General features: G+C 50.4%; 1 protein-coding gene across 2 annotated transcripts in view; it reads left to right on the top strand.

Annotated features, from left to right (window-relative positions):
- GRID1 (glutamate ionotropic receptor delta type subunit 1) overlaps positions 1–20039 on the top strand; it is a 624094-nt gene that overhangs the window by 118359 nt on the left and 485696 nt on the right. For both annotated transcript variants that reach the window (XM_031682334.2, XM_072972326.1), the window contains exon 3: positions 11596–11880. In XM_031682334.2, coding sequence (XP_031538194.2) covers positions 11596–11880 — 285 coding nt within the window. The remainder of the gene's footprint in view (positions 1–11595; positions 11881–20039) is intronic.

A 20039-nucleotide genomic window follows, 5' to 3' on the forward strand; every position in this document is an offset into this window, starting at 1 on the left:
CAGAGGAGTATCAGTGGGGTGGACGGACAGAAGTTCATTTGTAAGAAACATATCAGGAATTTGCAGGACCACTTTCCCCGTACTGTTCTGTTCACAGTCAGCTGTGGGTTTGGACCAGTAAGTGTGGACAGCAGACTTCCCCACGCCAGACCAGGATGAGGATGTGACGAACACAGCAGGACCCAGGTGGTGTAACAGCTCCATCTGCTACCAGCCTCTCCCCAGCTTCGCCTCAGCTTCCCGCCTCCTGCTGTCATCCTAGGGGCCATGTAACGAGGGCTGGGGGAGCAGTGTACAGAGACGGGAAGGGCTTGCCCCTTGCTGGTGATCATCCTGGGCTTGGCTGTAAGACTTGGGGGCTGGGTGGCAGCCAAGGGGGCGGTCAGTTAGGAGGGGCAGAGTGAAAGGAGGGACTGAGCTGTGGAGGAGTGGCCCCTGAAGAGGGCTCGGCAGCCCGAGCATCTCATTTGAGGGACGTCTTGAGTTGGCAGGTTGAGCTCAAGGCTCCCTTCTGGAGGCTGGGCGTGGCTCTCCGGTCATGGAATCAGGGAAGGTGATAAGATGGACTCGGGGGGCTTTTCTGCACCAGTAGAGCCCAGAAGCTTGGGGTTCGGCAGTAGTGTCCTTCCTGGAGAATGGGCTGTCCCTGCCCTTTGGGAGGGCTTCAGGCCTGGCTCCAACCAGGTGACTGGCCCAGGAGTGGCACAGAGAGCTGGGTCCACTCATGCCTGAGGCTGCTGGAGGGGGGCTGAGATGCGTGTGGGCATCCCTACAGATGCTCACCCTAGGGACAGCCCCACAGGGTGGTGACAGCCTGTTGCCCTCAGGCTTGCCTGGGGAGAGCAGCTGTCTCAGCCTGTCCCAGTGATGGCGGTGGACCAGGGCCAGCATCATGCTCGTCCAGCACTGTCCTATTGTGGCCTCCTCCCCTGAGGGATCTGGGTGTCCAGTCCCAGGCTGGGTGCTAGGGACAGAGAGGTCTTGAGAGGGCTCAGTTCCCAGAGGGTGACAGAGAGCCAAATGAACAGTGAGACTATTTGAGCTGTAATCGTGTACAAAGTGGGCAGACAGCAGGGGGAAGGCCTTTGTTGTTTTGACTGGGTGAAGAAGGCCTCTGGGGAGGAGGCGGCACTTAATCTGGTTCTGGAATCATGAGGAGGGGATAGCGACGTGAATTTCTAGCAGAACGCAGGTGCAGAGACTTGCGCCTGACACAGCCTGGCCCCCAGGCCCCCTGCTTTGCATCTTGGAGCCCAGAGGTTGCCTTTTAGATGCCTGCTGGCAGGCCAAGCTGCCGGATTAGTGCGAGGTCTTGGAGCCAGAGCTTTGTAGGGTGGGGAAGCTTCTGCAGCTTCCAGTTTTTCCAAGAAGGGGCACTGGCTGAGAGGTGATGTTGCTTCTGCTACACTAACCCCCGGGGTGGGAAGGCCCGGAGAGCTGAAGGCCTGGCAGGCGGGCATCCGTGGATCAGCTTCCAAACCCAGGATGGAGACTGGGCGCCAAGGCTGAGATATGGGGCTCTGTCCCTTTGTGGCAGTCAGTCCTACCAGGGAGAGAGGGCATAGGCTGGTGGGGGAGTGAGTGAGATACACACACACATATACACACACACACACACACACACACACACACGCACACTCTGGGAGAGCTGAGAATTAGAGATTAGGAGGCAATAGCAGGAAGAATAAGAGATAGGGAGAGCCAGAGAGAGCCAGACAAAGTCAGACAGAGGTTGGGATGGGAAGGAAGAACCAGAAGCTTCACTGAGCCTCAGTTCCCCATCTGAGAGGGCCCTGGGACCTGGAAGGAGCGCCCAGGCCAGCCTGGGCCTGCTGTCTGGATGGCCTTGGCTTTCAGGAGGCCAGTGCAGGTGGAGGGAGGGGAGAGGCAGACGCGGAGCTGGCTTTGAGCAGCCCAGGGATGTTGGGAAGGCTGCGGTCAGGCTCCGTGGTCTCGCACATCTAAGTACATCCAAGTGTGGCCCCTGGTTTGTGAGAGCCCGAGAGGTGGGGACTGTTATTAGCCCATTTACAGGTGAGTGATTGAGGCTCAGCAAGGTGGAGTGACTTGCCTGAGGGCACACAGCTATAGCAGTGGGTTGCCTGCCTCCTGGGCTCATGTGCTTCAAATTCAGGGCAGCTCAGGGTTTCAACCCAGGTTCCTCAGTGACTCCAGGCAACATCTTAATCTCTTCTCTCTGCTTCTGTGCCTCCTGACTAGGATGGGGTAGCAGAACCCACTTCTCAGAGAGGCTGTGGGGTTCAGGAATAGTCATATGGGCTCCACATAGCACCTGGTCCCTACTATGCCTTTCAAACTCCTACTCATCCCCCAAGACCCATCCCAAATGCCTCTTTCTTGATGGAACTTTCCTTGACATCACTTTGGTAGGCAAAAATCATCATTCTTTTTCCTGCAGGATCCTGGCACACGTATGTTGAGTGTGTATAATTTGACTTCATACTGAATTCCAAAGGTCTCAAGAAAGGGGCTGAGTTTCATGGCTTTCTGTATCTCCAGGCACAGGACCCAATAGAGCGATGATCAGGGGATTTTGGGGTGAAGGAATGAGTAAGTGAAACACCGGTGCAGGGTCAGGGGAGCCCAGGAAGAGACGTCTGGACTCCGGGCAGAGATGCTGCAGGAGGCCCCCAGTGCTTGGCTGCTTTCGAGGTTCTCCACGTCTCCCAGGACTCGTCCTGTCCTGATTTAACTTTCATAGCGTAGGCTTCCGGTGAATCCCGGCCGGGGAGCCTGCGTTCCATTGGCGGAGCAGTAAAAGTCATTAACGAGGAGCCGGAGAGCTATAAATAAGCCAGCATGATCCCACCCAGTGTTCCCTGTGTTTCCAGTCTCTGGGAGCAGGGAATCAGTTTTGATTCATTAATTGGCATAAAGATGAGGCCCCAGAGATTGGCATGCTGCCGCCGGCCCTTCCCCACCCTCCTGATTGGCACCATGCATCCTACCCGCACTGGCTGTCCATCTGCCCCGGGCTACAGTCCAACCTCCACTGCGACCCTTTGGCCTTGCTTCCATCCACTCTCCTGGGGCCAGGCTGACCCCGAGGCCAGAGGGGTGAGCCTGGAAGTGCTCCAGAAGAGATACCCACCCAGGCACTGCTGCCTAGGCCAGGCCTCTGGTCCAGCCAACTTTCCCCTCCACTGTCCCCTTGGCACCCTCTAAGCTCTTGGTGAAACCCACCTTAGAGTGGAGGGTTGGCTTTAAGAAACTCCCCTTCTCCAAATTGTGGGATGTGGCTTCACTCTTGGAAGATGTGAGCATCTGGGAACCTTAGCAAATTTGAAAACTCTGTTCACCAATGAACTATGGACACCAACAGTGCTTGTCTTGTGGAGTCATTACGAGTATTAGTTTGCTCTGCTAGGCTGTGCTGGGCGCTGGGCCAGCAGCTGGGAGGGTGAGCAGTACACAGGTGCTTCTGCTCATGGGCTTGTGGTTCAGAGAATGAGCCGACTGGCAGCGGCCGCACAGAACAGCCCACAATTGCAAACATCAGTGGGTGGTCTGCAGGCCAAGTACCGCGAGGGAAGACTGGGGTTGTGGGAAGTTCTTTTGAGGAAGTCACAGTTACCCACACAAAATACAGAATGAGGAGAGACAGCCAGCCAGCAGTGGGAAGTGGGAGGAGTGCTGCAGACAGAGGGAGAGTGTGTGAGGAGACCCCCAAGTGGCAGGAGCTTGGGTATCTGAGTTGCTGCACAGGGGCTGGTGACTGGGAACTCAGAGCATGGGTGTGGGTTATGTGGGGACCTGATGGGGGTGTGGGCTTTATTTTAAGGACAATGGGAAGCTAATGCAGATTTTAAGCAGGGACAGCACAGTCTGGTTGGTGTTTCATGAAGGCTCTTCCACCACAGTGTGCAGAATGGGTGGCACGTGGATCCAGGGGAGGTTGGGTTTGTGGTGGCTCAGCGGGGAGGTGATGGTGGTTCAGACCAAGGTAATCGCAGTGGAGATGGAGGCAAGTTGACAGATCCAAGATACGTCTTGGAGCTAAAACACCCAGGACTTGGTGATGGCTTGTGTGCAGAGAGCGTTTCAGGGAGAGAGAAGAGTCAAGAATAAGGGGGTGGGTGGGGTGCCCCTTTATTGGACTGGCAGACCAGAAGGGACAGGATCACACCCCAGGGAGCTCGGTGTTGACACACCAAGTTTGAGCTGCCAATGTACTCACCGTGGGAGACCCCCTGGCTGGGGGTCAGGAGCCCAGGGCAGGCGGTGGGCTGGACCAATAAGAGGAACCATCAACAGAACTGGGGTGTAATTTTGAGGAGATGAGTCAAATATACAAGGAAGGTTGATGATGCCATAGAGAGAGGACATCGTGATGGGCCTGGGTCTGGATCTGGGTCTCAGGGAAGGCAGGAGGTGGGAGCAACCAAAGCTTATAAGCAGGGACCAACCTAAGATGGGAGAAGCTTTCTACCTCAACTTTCAGGACAAAAGCAGGCAGTCGTGTAGATCTGGTGAGAAGAAGTGGAGTGAGTTCTCTGTGATGGTGGCTTCTGTTTTTATCTATGAAAGCATGAGCAAGGTCATGAGTTGGACTTGGGGGAGAAGCCTGGAAGGTTGGAAGAGAATGGGCAAGGGGGGTGAAGGAGAGGGTGCAAGTGAAGGTGGTGGGGCGGCGAGCCCTGCTGAAGTAGCTGACACAGCTCTCAAGGGTCCCCTCGTTGCTGGGTGCGTGGGTCTCTCTGACTCTCTGCTGTTTGCTCACAGACATGAAAGAGTAGGTGGGTAAGTTGACCTTGGGTTTGGAGTTCACCAGGCGTGCTGCTTAAGGAGAGAGAGGAGCAAGGGACTCTGCAACAGAGTGACTGTAATGACGGATGGACAGAAACCAAACTGAGCAGGGAGCCGGGAGTGAAGGCAGGAGGGTGCTGGTGGGAGAGCCATTTAAGCAAAAGGTCTGCAGGACAGGATGCTTGTCAAGTCTATCCTGTGCTCGGGAGGGAGGCAGAGTCTTGGTGACCCTCCCCACTGGGGGCCTTTTGATGGTGAGGGGCGTGGGGCTCAAGGGCCTGCAGGGCCCGAGCGCTCGCACTTGCCTTTGTGTGGCGCTGCCACCCGCTTCCCCCTACTTCATGGTTTTGTTTACCTCTTAAATGTCTTAATAAAACATGAAAAATATTTATTCTCCATAGATCAATAATTTACTATGAGTTATGACAATACTAAATTTAGTCAATTATTCATTGACTATAAAGTATTTATAAATGCTACCTTAATTTGAAGGATTCACCATTAGAATTCAAATATTAATAAAGCCGGTGCCAGCTTAAAGGAGGAAAGGAAGGTCCCAGATAATGAGGGTGGCTCAGGAGAGGGTGAGCACTCCTGGGTGTTAAGATTATTGGAGTAGCTAGCGAGGTGGTGGTACCTGGAGCCTGAGTTGTAGGGCAGGCAGAGGTGCTGGAAGGCCTGGGGCTGGCCTGCTGGGCCCCCCGCAGAGCGAGATGATTCTTTCCGGAAGGACAGAGCTGAGCCCAGGGCTGCCCAGAGCCTGGCTCTCTCTTCTGCTTGCCGCCTGCTGAAATCAGCAGGGCCTTGCCAGTGTGCTTCTCTGACGTGCGGGCACCTCTACCAGGCTGCTTTTACCCAGGCTGAGTGCCCTTTCTTGCTTTGTCCATCTGGAAAAGTCCTGTCACTCTTTAAGGGGTTACCCAGAGGCCAGTTAGCACATGAGGTTGAGAGGGTTTGTGGCCTCAGTGGAGCAGGGACTGTGGGGGTAATCCGGGACCCTGTCAGCTCTTTCAGGAGGAGCAGATGTGGATGTGCTCGGGGCACGATGCATTCAGGGGACATGGTGGAGGGCAGGGCTGGGATGGCCGTGGCCAGCATCGTTACCAGGTGGTGGCACCAGGAATTGTGCGTCTCTTCCAGCACAAGCCTTCTGGGGGGTGTGGCTTCCCCCAGTCTTGGCCTGAAGGTTTTCCAGGAATGCCCATGGACATGGAGAAGATGGATCAGTAGTGGTCCCCAGGGTGACCTCAATGTCTGGGAGTGCTTCTGTTATCTCCAGAGCCCACCTGTGGGCACTGAATGACTTGACAAGCCAAGGATTTGCCTTTAGCAGAGGGAGGCCTTGTTCCTGCCCGCTGGTTCCTTCTATGGGGCCGGCATTAGGCGGTGGATCTGCCCCAGGAGTTTTTACCAGGGAAGGGCTGGGTAGAGTCAGCCATGGAATTCCAGGCTCTGTCCTCTGCTGGCCACCATCTTTTTCTGGGACTGGCTATAGAGGTACCTGGTGTCTGGTTCTGATGCTCTCATTGCTATTCATTCTCTGGTTGTGTGGCCTAGCCAGACAGTCAGCCCTCTCTGTGCTTCAGTTTTCTCACCAGGGGATCAGAAAGCTCACCTGGGTAAGAACTAGGGAGACCTCGTTTGTCCTGTGATGGGGCCAGTGCTAGGCCTGGCACGTCCACCCCTGAGAGTCGTGTGTCTGGAGCATCCTCGATCAGCAGGATGTTGACATCTCAGGAGAAGCTGGCAGGGAGGTGATTGTGGGGCTGTCTGAGAGAGCTGGCTGAGCCCCCTGGATGCTCTTGTCTGGGCTCAACCCTGAGTCTGGGCGGCCTGTTCTTGGTTCCTGGGGAGCCATTACTTTTCTTGACCACCAGGCTCGGGTCAAGGGGCTCGAAGCTGCTTGCTGCTTTCATCTCTGCTTCTTACTTTCCCAGCTGATGAGCCATTCTTGGTGAGCTCTTATCAGTCCATCAAGCCTGCATTGTTATCGTCAAGAGAGAGAGATCAGCTTTATGACTGTATGACACTGTAGGCAAAGAATTACAACAAAGGCTGCTATCTTCCAGTGAGCTGCAAAAAAACCTCTAAGCTGGAGAGGCGAGTAACAGGGTTGACTTCTACATTCCTACTACGCACCAGGCAGCGCCGAGTGGCTCTTCACACATAAAGACCTTTCACAGAATGTGCACAACAGCTCTGTGAAGTGGGTGCTGTCATCTTTATCTGATAGAAGAAACACAAAAGCCCAGAGAGGGTCAGTCCTTCGCCCAAGGTCCCACAGCATGTAGGTGGCTGGGCCCTGATTCAGACCCAGGCCATTGAACCCCGGCAATGGGGTTCTGTGTCTGTCTCCAGAACTAAGGCGTGAGTTGCGTGATGTCCTGTCCTGGGAGTGAGCGCACAAAACCTTGTTTAAGCTAATAGCTGATGTGGCTTTGATCTGATGTATTTTGATCTTATTATTTTTATGTTAGGAGCCTCTAAATAACCATCATTTCAACAGTGCCCCAATTAGCAGGTCATTCACAGTGGATTAGAAATTGACTTGCATCAGGCCTCTCCATCAGCGCCTGGGAGAGGCTTCTAGCCTTAATTACCCACCCTGTTCATGGAGGAGGTTGGAGACTTGATGAGCTTACGTGGTGCCCCAGGTGGCCGTACCAGGGGCAGGGCAGGGTGCCCACCTCCATGGGGAGGGCTGGTCAGCAGCAGGAGTGAGGCCGCTCTCTGTTGTGACTGCTGTTTCTTGGGATCCTGGGCATGATTTGGGTGGGGACTTTGATGGGGGGCCAGGGATGCCCAAGGAGAGGGGTCGGGGACTGATACGTATTTGGCATCTTTCTTGCACATAGCACAAGGTTGGCCCTTGTGGTCCACGTTCTAATTCAGTGCTCCCATAGCTCTGCTGGGTAATTTGTATCCTCAATGAACAGAAAATAGGGGCTTGGGAAGGAGACATGGCTGCTGGCCGGAGGAGCTGTCGGAACTTCAGTCTGTAAGGTTCTAGTGCTCCTTCTGCTGCCCCTGGTGAGGCGGTGAAGCTGGTTCTCTGAGTGCCAGTGGGGCTGGAGCAGGAAGACCAGTCAGGGAACCGCCTGTTCCCTGAGCATGTTCCTGCTGCCCAGCCCCTGTGTCTTTGTCACACAGCACCCCTCACTTGTACCGCCCCCCATCTCTTGATCTAAATCCTTCTCTTGCTTTGAGCCCCTGATGCTCACCCTACATGAGTTCACCCTCTTCTGGGTCCCAGAGAGCTTCCTCTTACCTTCCTCCCAGGCTGAGTTGTGGGGGTCTGTCTCTTAGGTGGATCCTAAGCTCCTCAGTTGGGGTGTGTGTTCATCCTGCCCTTTGCCTCTCCAGTGCTCAGTGCAGGGATTTGCACTTAGCAGGATGCTGAGTGTATGTATGAAATACCCCAGAGGGAAGAAACCAGTCCATCCATGGTCAGCAGTGGGATGTGTGCCCAGATGGGGAAACTGAGGCCCAGAGAGGTTCAGCAATGTCAGAACCCAGCATATATGAAGTGCGGACGGAGCTTGCCTTCAGAAGTCAGGTGGGAGGGAGCCAGGTGGGGTGGACCACAGGGAGCCGGGACCCAGTGATGGTGCAATGAGAGCTCTCACGGGCATCCTGGGCTTCGAATGAGGTCTGGAGTTCCTGGACAACCTTACACTCCAGTGCTATACACTGTATTTCATCAGATGACTTTTTAAAGGCGTGAATGCAATGTATGAACATTAAAGAGAACAGGTACAAGAGAAGATAGAAAAATCCATTCGCCATCCCAGACCTTGGCCTTTAGTGTTTTCTCTTGCCTTTTTCAAAAGCATGCTTTCTACTTACTTGTAATCCTGGTGAGCGTAACATGTCGTGTCCTGGTTTTGTCCCTTCCGTCAACTCTCGGAAGCATTTTTAGACTGGAAGGCGTCTCAGTCCAGCCCTTATCTGTTGTGCAGCCTCACATCTTGTTATCTGGAAAATAGACACAGCGATGCCTGCTGTACAGGGATGTCATGCAAGTAATGGGAATTCATATATAGAGTACCCGCCGGAGTGTTTGGCACAGAGAAAAGTCTCACAGAATAGTCTGTCCTCCTACATAGCTTCATACTTGCCCAGAAGATTATTTTCCTTTTGTAAAAAAGAATGACCTGTTTACAACATGAAATTTTTAGCAAAATGTAGAAAAGAAGGAAAAATGCAGCTACCTTTAACATTTTGCAGTATTTCCTCCTGGTCTTTCATGCATGTTAAGTTTGATTTCATTGATATCGTAAAATACGTACAGTTTTGTATGACTTGCACATAACTTTTATGACAAGTAGTTTCCCATGTTACTGTAGTATCTTCAGACATAGTTCTAGAGGCTGTGTGCGCTTTCAGCAAATGGAACCCTTTTATATTTCTCACCTCTCTGCATCTTTTAGATCATTAGCAATATATCAAGAGTCTGATTAAGTATCCTCTGAATGTTTCTGGATCTCAAGCCATATTCATAGTTTGGATAGATGCCCAAAGTGATTTTCCCGTCTTGCTGGACTGCTGTGTGCCAGGCATATGGTGTGTCTGGAAAAGGATGGGGAGCAGAATGGGCATGTCCTCTTGTCCCCCTGGAGCCTGAGGTCCAGTGGGAGAGACAGTTACACAGGCAGTGCACCGTGTGGTGATGGGGGAACTATGGGATGCAGATGAAGCACGTGACAAAGGGTCCTAAGCCAGCCTGGGGGTGCAGAGTCTGAGTCTTCAAACAGGAGTGGATATGAAGCTACAGGAGGCCATGGGAAACGTGACGGGTTCGAGGGGCCGAAAGGTGGGTAGTTGGCTGGAACAAAGTGGGCAGGGCTGTGTGAGGGCTGCAGGCATCAGGGGGCCTGCAAGACTGCCCTAAGGAGTTTGACTCTATGCCCAAGGCCCTTGGAAGCCACCAGAGGGCTTTAAACAGGAGCACAACACGACTGGATGTCAGTTCAGGAGTGAACTTGGCCGTGTGGAGCCTGAATAGGAGGGGCCAGAGCATTTTGGGTGGCTGCGTGATTTTCAAGACAGGCCAGAAACAGACTCATAGATGTAGAAAACAAACTATGGCTGCCAAAGGGGAAAAGATGGGAAGGGATAAATTAGGAGTTTGGGATTAACATATACACATTACTTTATATAAAATAAGTAAACAGCAAAAGACCTACTGTATAGCGCAGGGGGCAATATTCAGTATCTTATAATAACCTAGACTGGAAAAGAATCTGAAAAAGAATATATATAAAAGAAAACATATGTAATTATATTATATATATATAAAAGAATACATATATAATTGTATTTTATATATATATATATATAACTGAATCACTTTGTTGTACACCTGAAACTACCCAACATTGTAAATCATATACTTCAGTAATAAAATAAAATAAAATAAAATAAAATAAAATAAAATAAAATAAAATAAAAAATTTAAAAGAGAGAGAGACTTCAGAAAACCTGTTGTTTAACCGCTCCCTTCCCCTGCCTTGTGTTTGGAGGCTGAGGATTCAGCAGGGAGAATTGTGGGCATTTGAATTATCCTCCTGCTGAAACTCAAGAGTGTTCAAGGTGAAGGTCCTTGCGTGGGGGGCAGCTGGCCTTCGGGGTTTGCGAGCTGGAGGTGTCTGCCTCTGCCCACATCTGCCCAGCCTCACACCACCTTGCTCCTTCGGGTTGCTGCCCCTGCCCTTCGGCTCCTTCTCCCAGCCTTGTCTGAGGCGTTACATAAACCCAAGCGCTCTCAGCAGAAAGAACCGCATTGTCAAAGTTGTTCAGAAGTCTGCCGTCGGCAGCAGATGGCCTGCTGACATTCACAGGCTGTGTTTTGAAACTGCATCTGCTTTCCCACATTCCTGCCATCACATAAAGCATCATTAATAAATGTTTGCTTCAAAACTGGTGCAGTGGGTTGCAGTGTTGGGAGGTATATCTTTCTATTAATTGGTCTGATGTCCCAAAAAAGGCATGAGGTGTGTGGCTAAAAGGGGTTACTGGAACTCACAGTTACTGAGTGTCTTCAAAAGGCGAGCACTGAGTGCAGCCACCCTGGAAACCTGCTGGCCCCTGGTCTTGTTCCTCCTCTCCACCTGCCGTTACCGCCCCAGCTGCGGGAGCATCTTCTATTGTCAAGTGGCTTTTGAATAATCCTAGGCTTCTGCAACCAAACGCTTCAGCGGGGGTTTGACCCAGTATTTTTATCATGTGAATCAAGTGGACTTGGCCAGAAAACCTAGGGTTTCTGTTTTATTTTCGCCTACAATCTGGGTCCTCGGGGGTGTCTCCCCGACTTTCCACAGTAGTTCATTCCCTTCAGCCCCAATCAGTTTAGTTCAACCTACAGCTGTAGAGCACACAGAACATTCTTGGCCTGTGGCTTGGCCTTGGGGGATACATGGATCAACAAAACGAGTTCACACCTCTTAAGGGGCTCACAGCCCAGGTGGGAAGCAGGATGCTAATTCAGTAGCCCTGATGGGTGTCTCAAGCAGACGTGGCTTGGATCTCTGTTCTACTCTTCCTGCTTGAGTAGCCTAGGACAGGTGATTTTTACCTCTCTTGAATTCTGTTTTCCCATCTGTTGAATGGACGCAAGAACATCTAGCTGGCAGGATCACTAAGGGCATCAGTGAGACTGTGCCTGTGAGAGCCTCTGGCTTGGCCCCCCATGGGTTCTTGGGCCCCAGAGGGAGGCAGTGTTTCTTGGGACCCTGGACATGAGCTGCTTGGCATGAGCTGCACAAATTGAAGCCAGGGCAGCATCGTCCCCATGCTGACCCCCTCCCTCTCTCTCCCCTCTCTTTCCAGCCTGTGACCTCATGACCCAGGGGATTTTGGCCTTGGTCACGTCCACCGGCTGTGCGTCTGCCAACGCCCTGCAGTCCCTCACAGATGCGATGCACATCCCACACCTCTTCGTCCAGCGCAACCCAGGGGGGTCTCCACGTACCGCCTGCCACCTGAACCCCAGCCCAGATGGTGAGGCCTACACACTGGCCTCCAGACCGCCTGTGCGCCTCAACGATGTCATGCTCAGGCTGGTGACAGAGCTGCGCTGGCAGAAGTTCGTCATGTTCTACGATAGCGAGTATGGTGAGTTGGGGCCACGGGCTGCTCTGGGGCTCCGGTGGGGGCACAGCCGGGCACTGGGAGACGTATGAGCTGGACCATCACCCTTGGCAGCTGAGTGTTTTTGGAGGGGGCTGGGTGTGGACGGCAGTTGGTGGTCTGAGCTGAGTGGGTCTCTGAGTGGTAGGGCCCAGCCTTGAGCTTCGTGAGTGGGGGAAGAGCTCTGAAACCAGATCTGTAGACAGGCACTAAAGTTGCCTAGCAACACCTTCTTATCATGTCAGCTGAAGTTTGAATCATCTTAGAGTTTTCAATAAAATATTAATAAACTGTTGGCAGAGATCCGAAGAGCTGCACCTAGGCAGCGGTGGAGGCTGGCCAGCATGGGTCCTCCCAGAAGCCTCCTCTGCAAAGAGTGCCCCTCTCAATGGATGCCCTCCTGGCCTTCCCACCTCCTTGCCTACCTCTGCCCTGAGCTGCTCTCAGTTTCAGAGCCTCAGGCTAGGGCAAAGGTCAGGGGGAGGAACACCCTGAATGTCATGGAGCCAGGCTGGGGTTGTGTGGGTCTAGGGACACTGGGCATGGCTAGACATGGCTTCTCTGAAGACTTCCCATATGAAAAAATAAAATCATAATTTGCTTGTTAGGAAACCAGAAAAATGGACTTTGAAGGAATTGCTTCAGGTTTTCTTATAGTTGCTCTGTGAAACATCAATTCTGGTCCCAAAATAAAATAGTTTCCATGTTATGAAATAATTGAGATTCACATGCAATTATGAGAAGTAATGCAGAGATCCTGTGTGCCCCAACACCTTGCCTAACTGTCATTCCATATCCTAAGCAGGATTTGACCTTGTCCATATTCACCAGCTTTCATGCACTTGGGTGTGTGAATCTACAGTTTATCACATGTGGATTCATCACCACCACAGTCAGATGCAGAGCAGGTGCCTCACAAGGATCCCCATGCTACCCTTTTATAGCCACAGCTTCCCATATTACATGTCTTTAAAGGGTGTGGAGGACTGGGGAGAGTCAGCAGCCACATAGCTGGGGCCAGGATAGCATGGGGTGGACTCTTGAAAGTCCTGTTTTTCTCTCTTGGAGAAAGAATTCCTTGCCAAGAATGCGACTAAGAAGAGAAACCAGCATATGTTTGCATTTGCCTAAATACTCTGCGTCTCTAAGATGGGAATGTTGTCCTCAGCTCTTGAGCAAATATGCTGTTTGGAGTCTTCCAGGAGGAATTGAGAGAGCAAACAGTTACTGTACTCAAATAAAGACGAGGTGGTGGTGGGGACAAGGGAGGCTGGAGGCTCTCGGCAATTGAACTGGACTCTGTCCAGGACCTGGCCTCTCTCTCCCACCCCCATCCAACCCCTGGCCCTGGTGAGGAGTTGGAGATCATCTCACAGCATCTCTCACGGGCCCAACCTTCCCCTGAGAACCCCAGGGGCTCAACCCCGACTTTGTGGGTGCTCTGAGGCTGGGTCCCTTGGGGAGGTGTAGACACTGCCAGGGCTGGAGGGGTGCTGTGGTCCAGTGTCTGCAGGCCCTTCCCACCTCTCTTCTCCTGGCTCTTTTGCTGCCCTTCTTCTCTGATGTATAGAAACTCTTCAAGCCTTGGCTTCTTCTAAGGCCTTGAGGTGGCTTTGAGGGGAACCTCAGCCATAGGAGGCAGGCATCAGCTTACAGCCTGCCCACCCCATCTGGGCTCCTGTTATTCTTGCAGACTGAATGACGCCTGATGGCACTTGCTCAGACTCACTGTTTTCTTCTTATTACATTGCTTTCCCCCCTTGGCTCTAAGATCCAGTCCTCCAGGAAGGACACCCTGATCTCCACTTGTCTGCAGACTCTTCCCTCTCCCACGAAGCTGGTTCCTTGGTTACATGCTCTCATAGACACACATCTCCTTCCCTCAGCCTGCTCTCAGCTTGTTCCGACACACTCCAAGGACTGATTATTGATAGACACTTACTCCTACTCAGACTGTGAGCTCCAGGAGAGCAGGCCATGGGCTGTTCACTGCTGTGTCCCTGCTGCGTCCCTGCTTCTGAGCATGCTGGCCAACACAGAGTAGGCCCTAAGAAATTGTCACTGTGTGAATGAACCAATTCATTTATGAGGACATAGACTTTTCAAACAAGTTTTTGCACAAGCAAATGGAGATATACAAGGGCACTGCATAGTCTTTACCTCTGAGGTCGGGGAGGTGAGCTAGGAAACAGACGTTTTTTTCTGTTGATACTCTCCCCTGCCCCTCTCCTCTCCTCTCCCACCCAGAACCTCCAATCAAACCAAAAGTTATGCTTTTGTTTTCTAACATGGAGACCTTGCTACCTTCATGGGGTTGAAGTTAGTTTTCAACAAGACTGGCCTTTATTAGTGATTCTATAAAGACAGGATGACCAATGGCTTTTCTTTGGTAGACACTGCAGGCAATTTGTCAAGCCTTGAATGCTGTGTTGGAAAGGATTCTGAGGATGCGTGTGGGCTCAGCAGTAGAAAGAGCTGGGATTGCTCTAAGAAGGATCATGGTGCAGGGGAGAAGCTGGCAGCAACCTGCTCTGTTTGCTGAGTCTGGTCTGTAAGGTGGGGGCAATTAAAGCCTCTCTGAGCTGCCTTGCACTTGGCTGCCTCTGTCCAAGGTGCTGATCCATTTGGCTTTAGACGTTCTGGAGGCCAGTGTTCTTTCATAGGGATCTGTGCAGGACCTCCTGTCTTTGCCTGCCCTGGTCATTGGCCCCCTGATCTGAGAACCTTTGAGGCCAGGTTTCTACCCCAAAACATTGTGTGTAAACCTTTAACCATTCCCAACTCCTCTTACTTGTTTTGGCCATGCCCCTCATGCACAACCCAACCTCTGGCCCATTTTCAACATGTTAGGTGAATCAAAGTGTTATGGTGTTTGATGCAGCCCCAAGAATGAAGGGTTTGGGTGCTCCCTCAGCTTGGTTGGCACTCGTCTGTCCGAGGGCTGTGGATGGATTTATATTGCTGAAACGCCCAAAACAGATGGTGTCTCCCTGATTCCTTGAGGCCCTTCCTTCACCCTACCACTGCAACACTAGCTGTGATGAGCCTAGTTAAAAAGCAAATTGAGTGTAAAGACTGTTTCATTCCTTCCAAAGTCGAACAGCAGTGGTTTGGGGGATATAGTGACATTTTTGATGTTGATCTGCAAGTATCTTTACATGTTTTATTTTATTTAAGCCATTCTATAACTCTCTGAGGTAGGATTATTGCCGCATTTAACAAGTGAAGAGCATGAAGCTCAGAGAGATTCTTTTTGACCTTGATGCCCATGCACTTAGCCAAGGCACTGTCCTATTTCTGCAATCTAGGGGTTGCTGGCTCCAGCTTTCTTCTCCTGTCCCCAGCTGGGTAGAGTTGATGCCGAGGAGATGTGTGGAATGGACTTGGCATGCCCTATGTTGGTTCAATCAGTCACTTTAGTGAATGTCATATGTAAGTTCTCACCCTTACCGGGTGAGGACTGATCCTCCCTCATTTGCCCCTCAACCTCCCTTTAAACAGGGGAATGTCCTGCCCTGAGTGGAGCCTGAGGATTGGGCATGTGAGTCAAGAGCCAAGGGCCAGAGAAGCAAAAGCAGGTTCTAAGACAGAACTTGGCAGAGGGGTGGGAGAGGAGGTTGTATGTATGTGGTTTACAAAATGCAAGATGTTCCATTTGGTAAAATTCCATTGAAAATACTTGTATGCTTGTTGTGACAGCGAAAGGAAAAATAAAAGAGAAGCTGACATTTGGGAGAGAAAATCTGTAACATTAAAATACCAAAAGTTTGGATTGAACAGAAGAGAGAACTTTCTGACTTGCCGCTTCAAATTCTGGGATATTCATGTGTGTGCTGGGGAGGGTGTGCTAGAAACTACAGCCACAATTTCTCTCTGGTGAACACATTTGGATGAGGGGCATATTTATGATGGGCTCTTAGAAATCACTGACTCATTCATTCAACAAATATTCACTGAGTCCCTACCAGGCACAATTATTTTGCTAGGCGCTCATTTTAGATGAAGGAACAGATGGGTGGAGTATTTTGGTTAAAGCTGAACAGTGCTGGGATGGGAAGGCAGGACCCCCAGGGCTCTGGGTTGTGGTGGTCCCTCTTGGCCTCTGAGCCAGCTTATAGGCCTGGGATGAGTTGGCAGCTGGGATCCCACAGAAGTAAAAGCGTGGGGCTCTAAATGTGCGCCCATTTTCTATCCACGCTTGTTTTCAAAGTATTTTAAAAAGCTTAAAATTTACACATGCTTACAATGTTTATGTCTAGTTAAAACAATGATAGTAAAGTGAACTCCCATGAACCCAAACCAGTTTAAAACATGTAAAGGAGCCCTTGTGAGTCCTAATCCTATTATGTCCTCCCCTACTGAGGGGGCATAAGCACTACCTTGATGGTGTTATAACCAGTTCTTGCTTTTCTTTATCGTTTATCATACAAGTATGGATCCTAACATGCCTATTGCTTGGCTTGGCCTCTTGGTGAACCTTAAATATGTGGAGTTACACTTCTGTACACCTTGGTGATAGTTTTTTCATTCAACATTAGGTCTTTGAGATCTGTTCATTTGATGCCAGTGGGTGTATTCAATCATTTTTATTCCTGCAAAGTCATCACCTGATTTATTATCCATTTTGTCACTGTGGGCATTTGAGTTGTTCCCAGATTTTTGCTATTACAAATGATGCTGATAAGAAGATTCTTGTCTTTCTGTGTTCGTGTGCAAGAAGTTTTTGAGGGTCTCTCTCAAGGACCAGAATTGCTGGACTGTTGGGTCTTTGCGTGTTTCACTTTATTAGTTTATTCCAAACTGTTTTCCAAAGCATTACTACCTATTTTGACTGCTGTCTGCAGTGTACAAGAGTTCTCGAAACTCCCCAACCTCACCAACACCTGGTATTGTTTTTACTTTTAAGATTTTCATGTGGAATGGTGTCTTACTCTGATTTTAATTTACGTTGCCATGTTAAAAGGTGAGGGAGGTTGAGCATCTTTTCATATATTTATATATTATTTTTGTTTGCTTGCTTATGAAACACCTGTTTAAAGTTATTAATTTTTTTGCCTATTTTTAAGATTGAGCCCTTTCTTTTGTAAATTAGGTAGGTTAAATAACTTCTTTGAGTGATTTGTCTTAATTCACAGTAATTCTGTATTGTATTGTTGTCAAATTTATTCATCTTTTAGACACATAGCTCTATTTATTGTCGCATTTAAGAGGCTCTTCCCTATCCAGATGACATAAAGATAGTCTCCTGCTGAAATCTCACTCTATCCTGAGAGCAGATGTTGTCCTCTTTCCTGGGTGTCCGCAGCCTAGGTTGTGGCACTGTGTGCACATGGATCCCAATGCTAGACCATCTTTGTCTGCACCCATTTGCCCGACATTCCTCCTTGACTCTGCTCCACTCTGCCGTGGCCACAGGGCTGATCTTATTGTTGGTGGTGATTGCACAGGTTGTGGCATGGTGGTTAGGGAGGGCTTCCTGGAGGAGGTGGTATGTAAGCAAAAGTCTAAAGGTCTAGTAGGAGATAGGTCAGCAAAGGGCACTGTGGGAAGGAGGGCAGGAAGAGTGTCCCAGGCAGAAGGCAAAACATGCTGGAAGGCCTGGGGGCAATGGAGAGGAGAAAGAGCATGTGTTTGGATTGTGGGCAGTGGCCATGGGTGTGGCTGGAGCTATGGGCCAGGCAGGCCTTAGAGGCCTCACTGATGATCTCAGAACCCCTAGAAATCTTTGGGAGCCGTACCTTGCTACCTCAGGTAGTGCCTTTAGGTCCTGTTCTTTATGCCCAGGGAAGAGACCTGAGGACAATTTGGGGTCTTCATCTCCAGAGGGCCCTTTTGCCTGTGTCCAGACTCACTGACCACCTACAAAAGGAAAGAAACTGATGCACAAAGAAGAACTGAGATCTGAGGACAAACCCCAGACCCAGAGTCCAAGGCACAGTCAGGACTTGAACTTCCCAGATGAGCCAGGTAGTCCAGATGTCAGTGAGTAACAGCTCACGTTTGTCCAGCCCTCACTCCGAGCTGGGCACTGTGTAAGCACCTTAACTGCACCAGCCCACTTCATCATTAATACGGCAACCCTTCGAGATGGGTTCATGCTATCCTTGTTTTATAGACAAGAAAATTATGGCTCAGAGAATTACAGGGACTTGTTCCAGGCCATATGGCTGGTGAGTAGGGGGTTGGCCAGGTCTGATTCCCAAAGCCCAGGTGTCACAGCTCTGCTCACAGCCTCACGGTCTTCATGGCAAAGCTGTGGGGAGCGAACACTGTGGGTAGACTCTTTTCTTGATGAATAAGGACTTACTGTAGCATTGTTGGTAACAGCAGACATTGCCAACAACTTAAATGTCCCTCCCTTAGCAGATTGGTTACATATATTAGGATACATACATTTAATGGAAAATTGTGGTTCTTCATGTACTAAGAGGCCATAGTTCCAACACACGGTACTGTTAGCTCACGAAAGCAAAGTGAGAACAGTGACATGAATATTGCTCTGTGTAAAAGCAAGCTCATGTGTGTGTATTTGAGTACACACATACAGACCTAAGGAAGCGCTGTGCTAGGGAGGGATGCACAATAACTTGGGACAAGGATGGAGATATATTTTTCACTGCGGATTTCTAAATACCTCTTAAGTTTTGTGTCAAGTGCAAAGAAAGAAGTAAGTAAATAAGAAAGGAAATGTGAGTTTTCATCCTTCCCTCCTACTTACCGCCCATGCTGACTTCTCTGAGATTCTGCTTCCTCATCTAAGGAACAGGGATGGTCTTTTCTGAGCTGCAGAGTAAAACCCCGCAGAGTTCCTGGCACATGGCAAGTAGTCTCTATGATAATAACAAATCACACTTGGGAACCGGGAGTGGCAGCAGTCAGCATTCATCCTTCCCAGGGCTGGGTGTGGGCACAGGGCTCGGCAGAGTCTTAGCACAAGAGCTTTGGCTGTTTGCCCCTCCACTCTGGCTCAGGAGTACCCTGGAGTAGAGTGGTTAGGGGCATGGACTCGGGAGCAGGCTGCCTGGGTTGACTCTGCCTCTATAGCTGTGTGACACTGGGCAAGTCACTTAACTTCTCTGTGCAACTGTTTCCTGTTTGTAGAATGGGGATAAAATAATCATCCCTGCCAGGTGTACCTGATATTTGGATTAAATGCGTTAATATGTGCCCAGGGCTTAGCACAGTGCCTAGCATGTGCTAAGGGCAGTAGGACTTCTTTGCTCAGGAACTGTGTCCAGTAGTGTCTGCTTTGCTCCCATTCTCCCTTAGCCTCTGCGCTGGTGCGTCTCTGCTGTGGCTTGTTCTGTGGCCCTGAACTTATCTTGGTTGTGTTCTTGGTGCTGGCAGAAACAGAGAGATCTCAGGGTCAGCTCTCTCATCTGCAGGGGACACTCCATGCCTCCCTGGTGACAGGGATGGGTCCTCCTGATGTGAAACTTTCCAGAAGAAAAGAGAATTATTAGGACAAATGCTATTTTAACTAATGCTTCAAGCCAACAATGTCTCCTTTCTGGCCCCCGGCATGGGAAGCCAGACTGAGCTGTGATGGTGAGCATTCTCATTAATAACACACATCGTATCATTATGGCATTAGTTTAAATTGAAGTAATAAATACCTTTTCCAGATGAAATGAGTAAGTGAGTTTAATTGCTAGGAAACCTACCAAGAAGTTTGACAATAACTTTACTGGAATAAGTGTTTCGGGTTTTGTTCTTCGATCTAATTACAAAGCAGCTGTACTTCAGGGCACGTTAATTGTAGCATTCGCTAGAAGATTAAAGTTCATCAGCTCTGAAGTTCCCTCAGCCTTCCGTCAGATTCCATGATGTGTCTGGGGATGCGAGGCGATGCCTGATGCAGGCGTGGATGAAGGACAGGGAGACGAAGCTGCCTGGCTTCCACACACAGCCCGCTGTGCGGCTGGGGTCCGGTGGGAGTTGCCGCAGCAAGAACTTGGCCAGACCTTCCATACTTCCCTCGTCTCATGCTGTGCATCAGTGCCCCCTTGGAGGACGAAGGTGGCCCCCTTGACATCCCCCTCCTCCCGACCCCACTTCTCCAGACTTCCTCACCCCGAGTGCACAGGAGGGAACAGGTTTTATTGTTCAGCACCAGAATTCCAGGTAGGGCACCCGCAAGATGT

The sequence above is a fragment of the Vicugna pacos genome, chromosome 11, assembly GCF_048564905.1.
Source record: "Vicugna pacos chromosome 11, VicPac4, whole genome shotgun sequence".
NCBI classification, from domain to species: Eukaryota; Metazoa; Chordata; class Mammalia; order Artiodactyla; family Camelidae; genus Vicugna; species Vicugna pacos.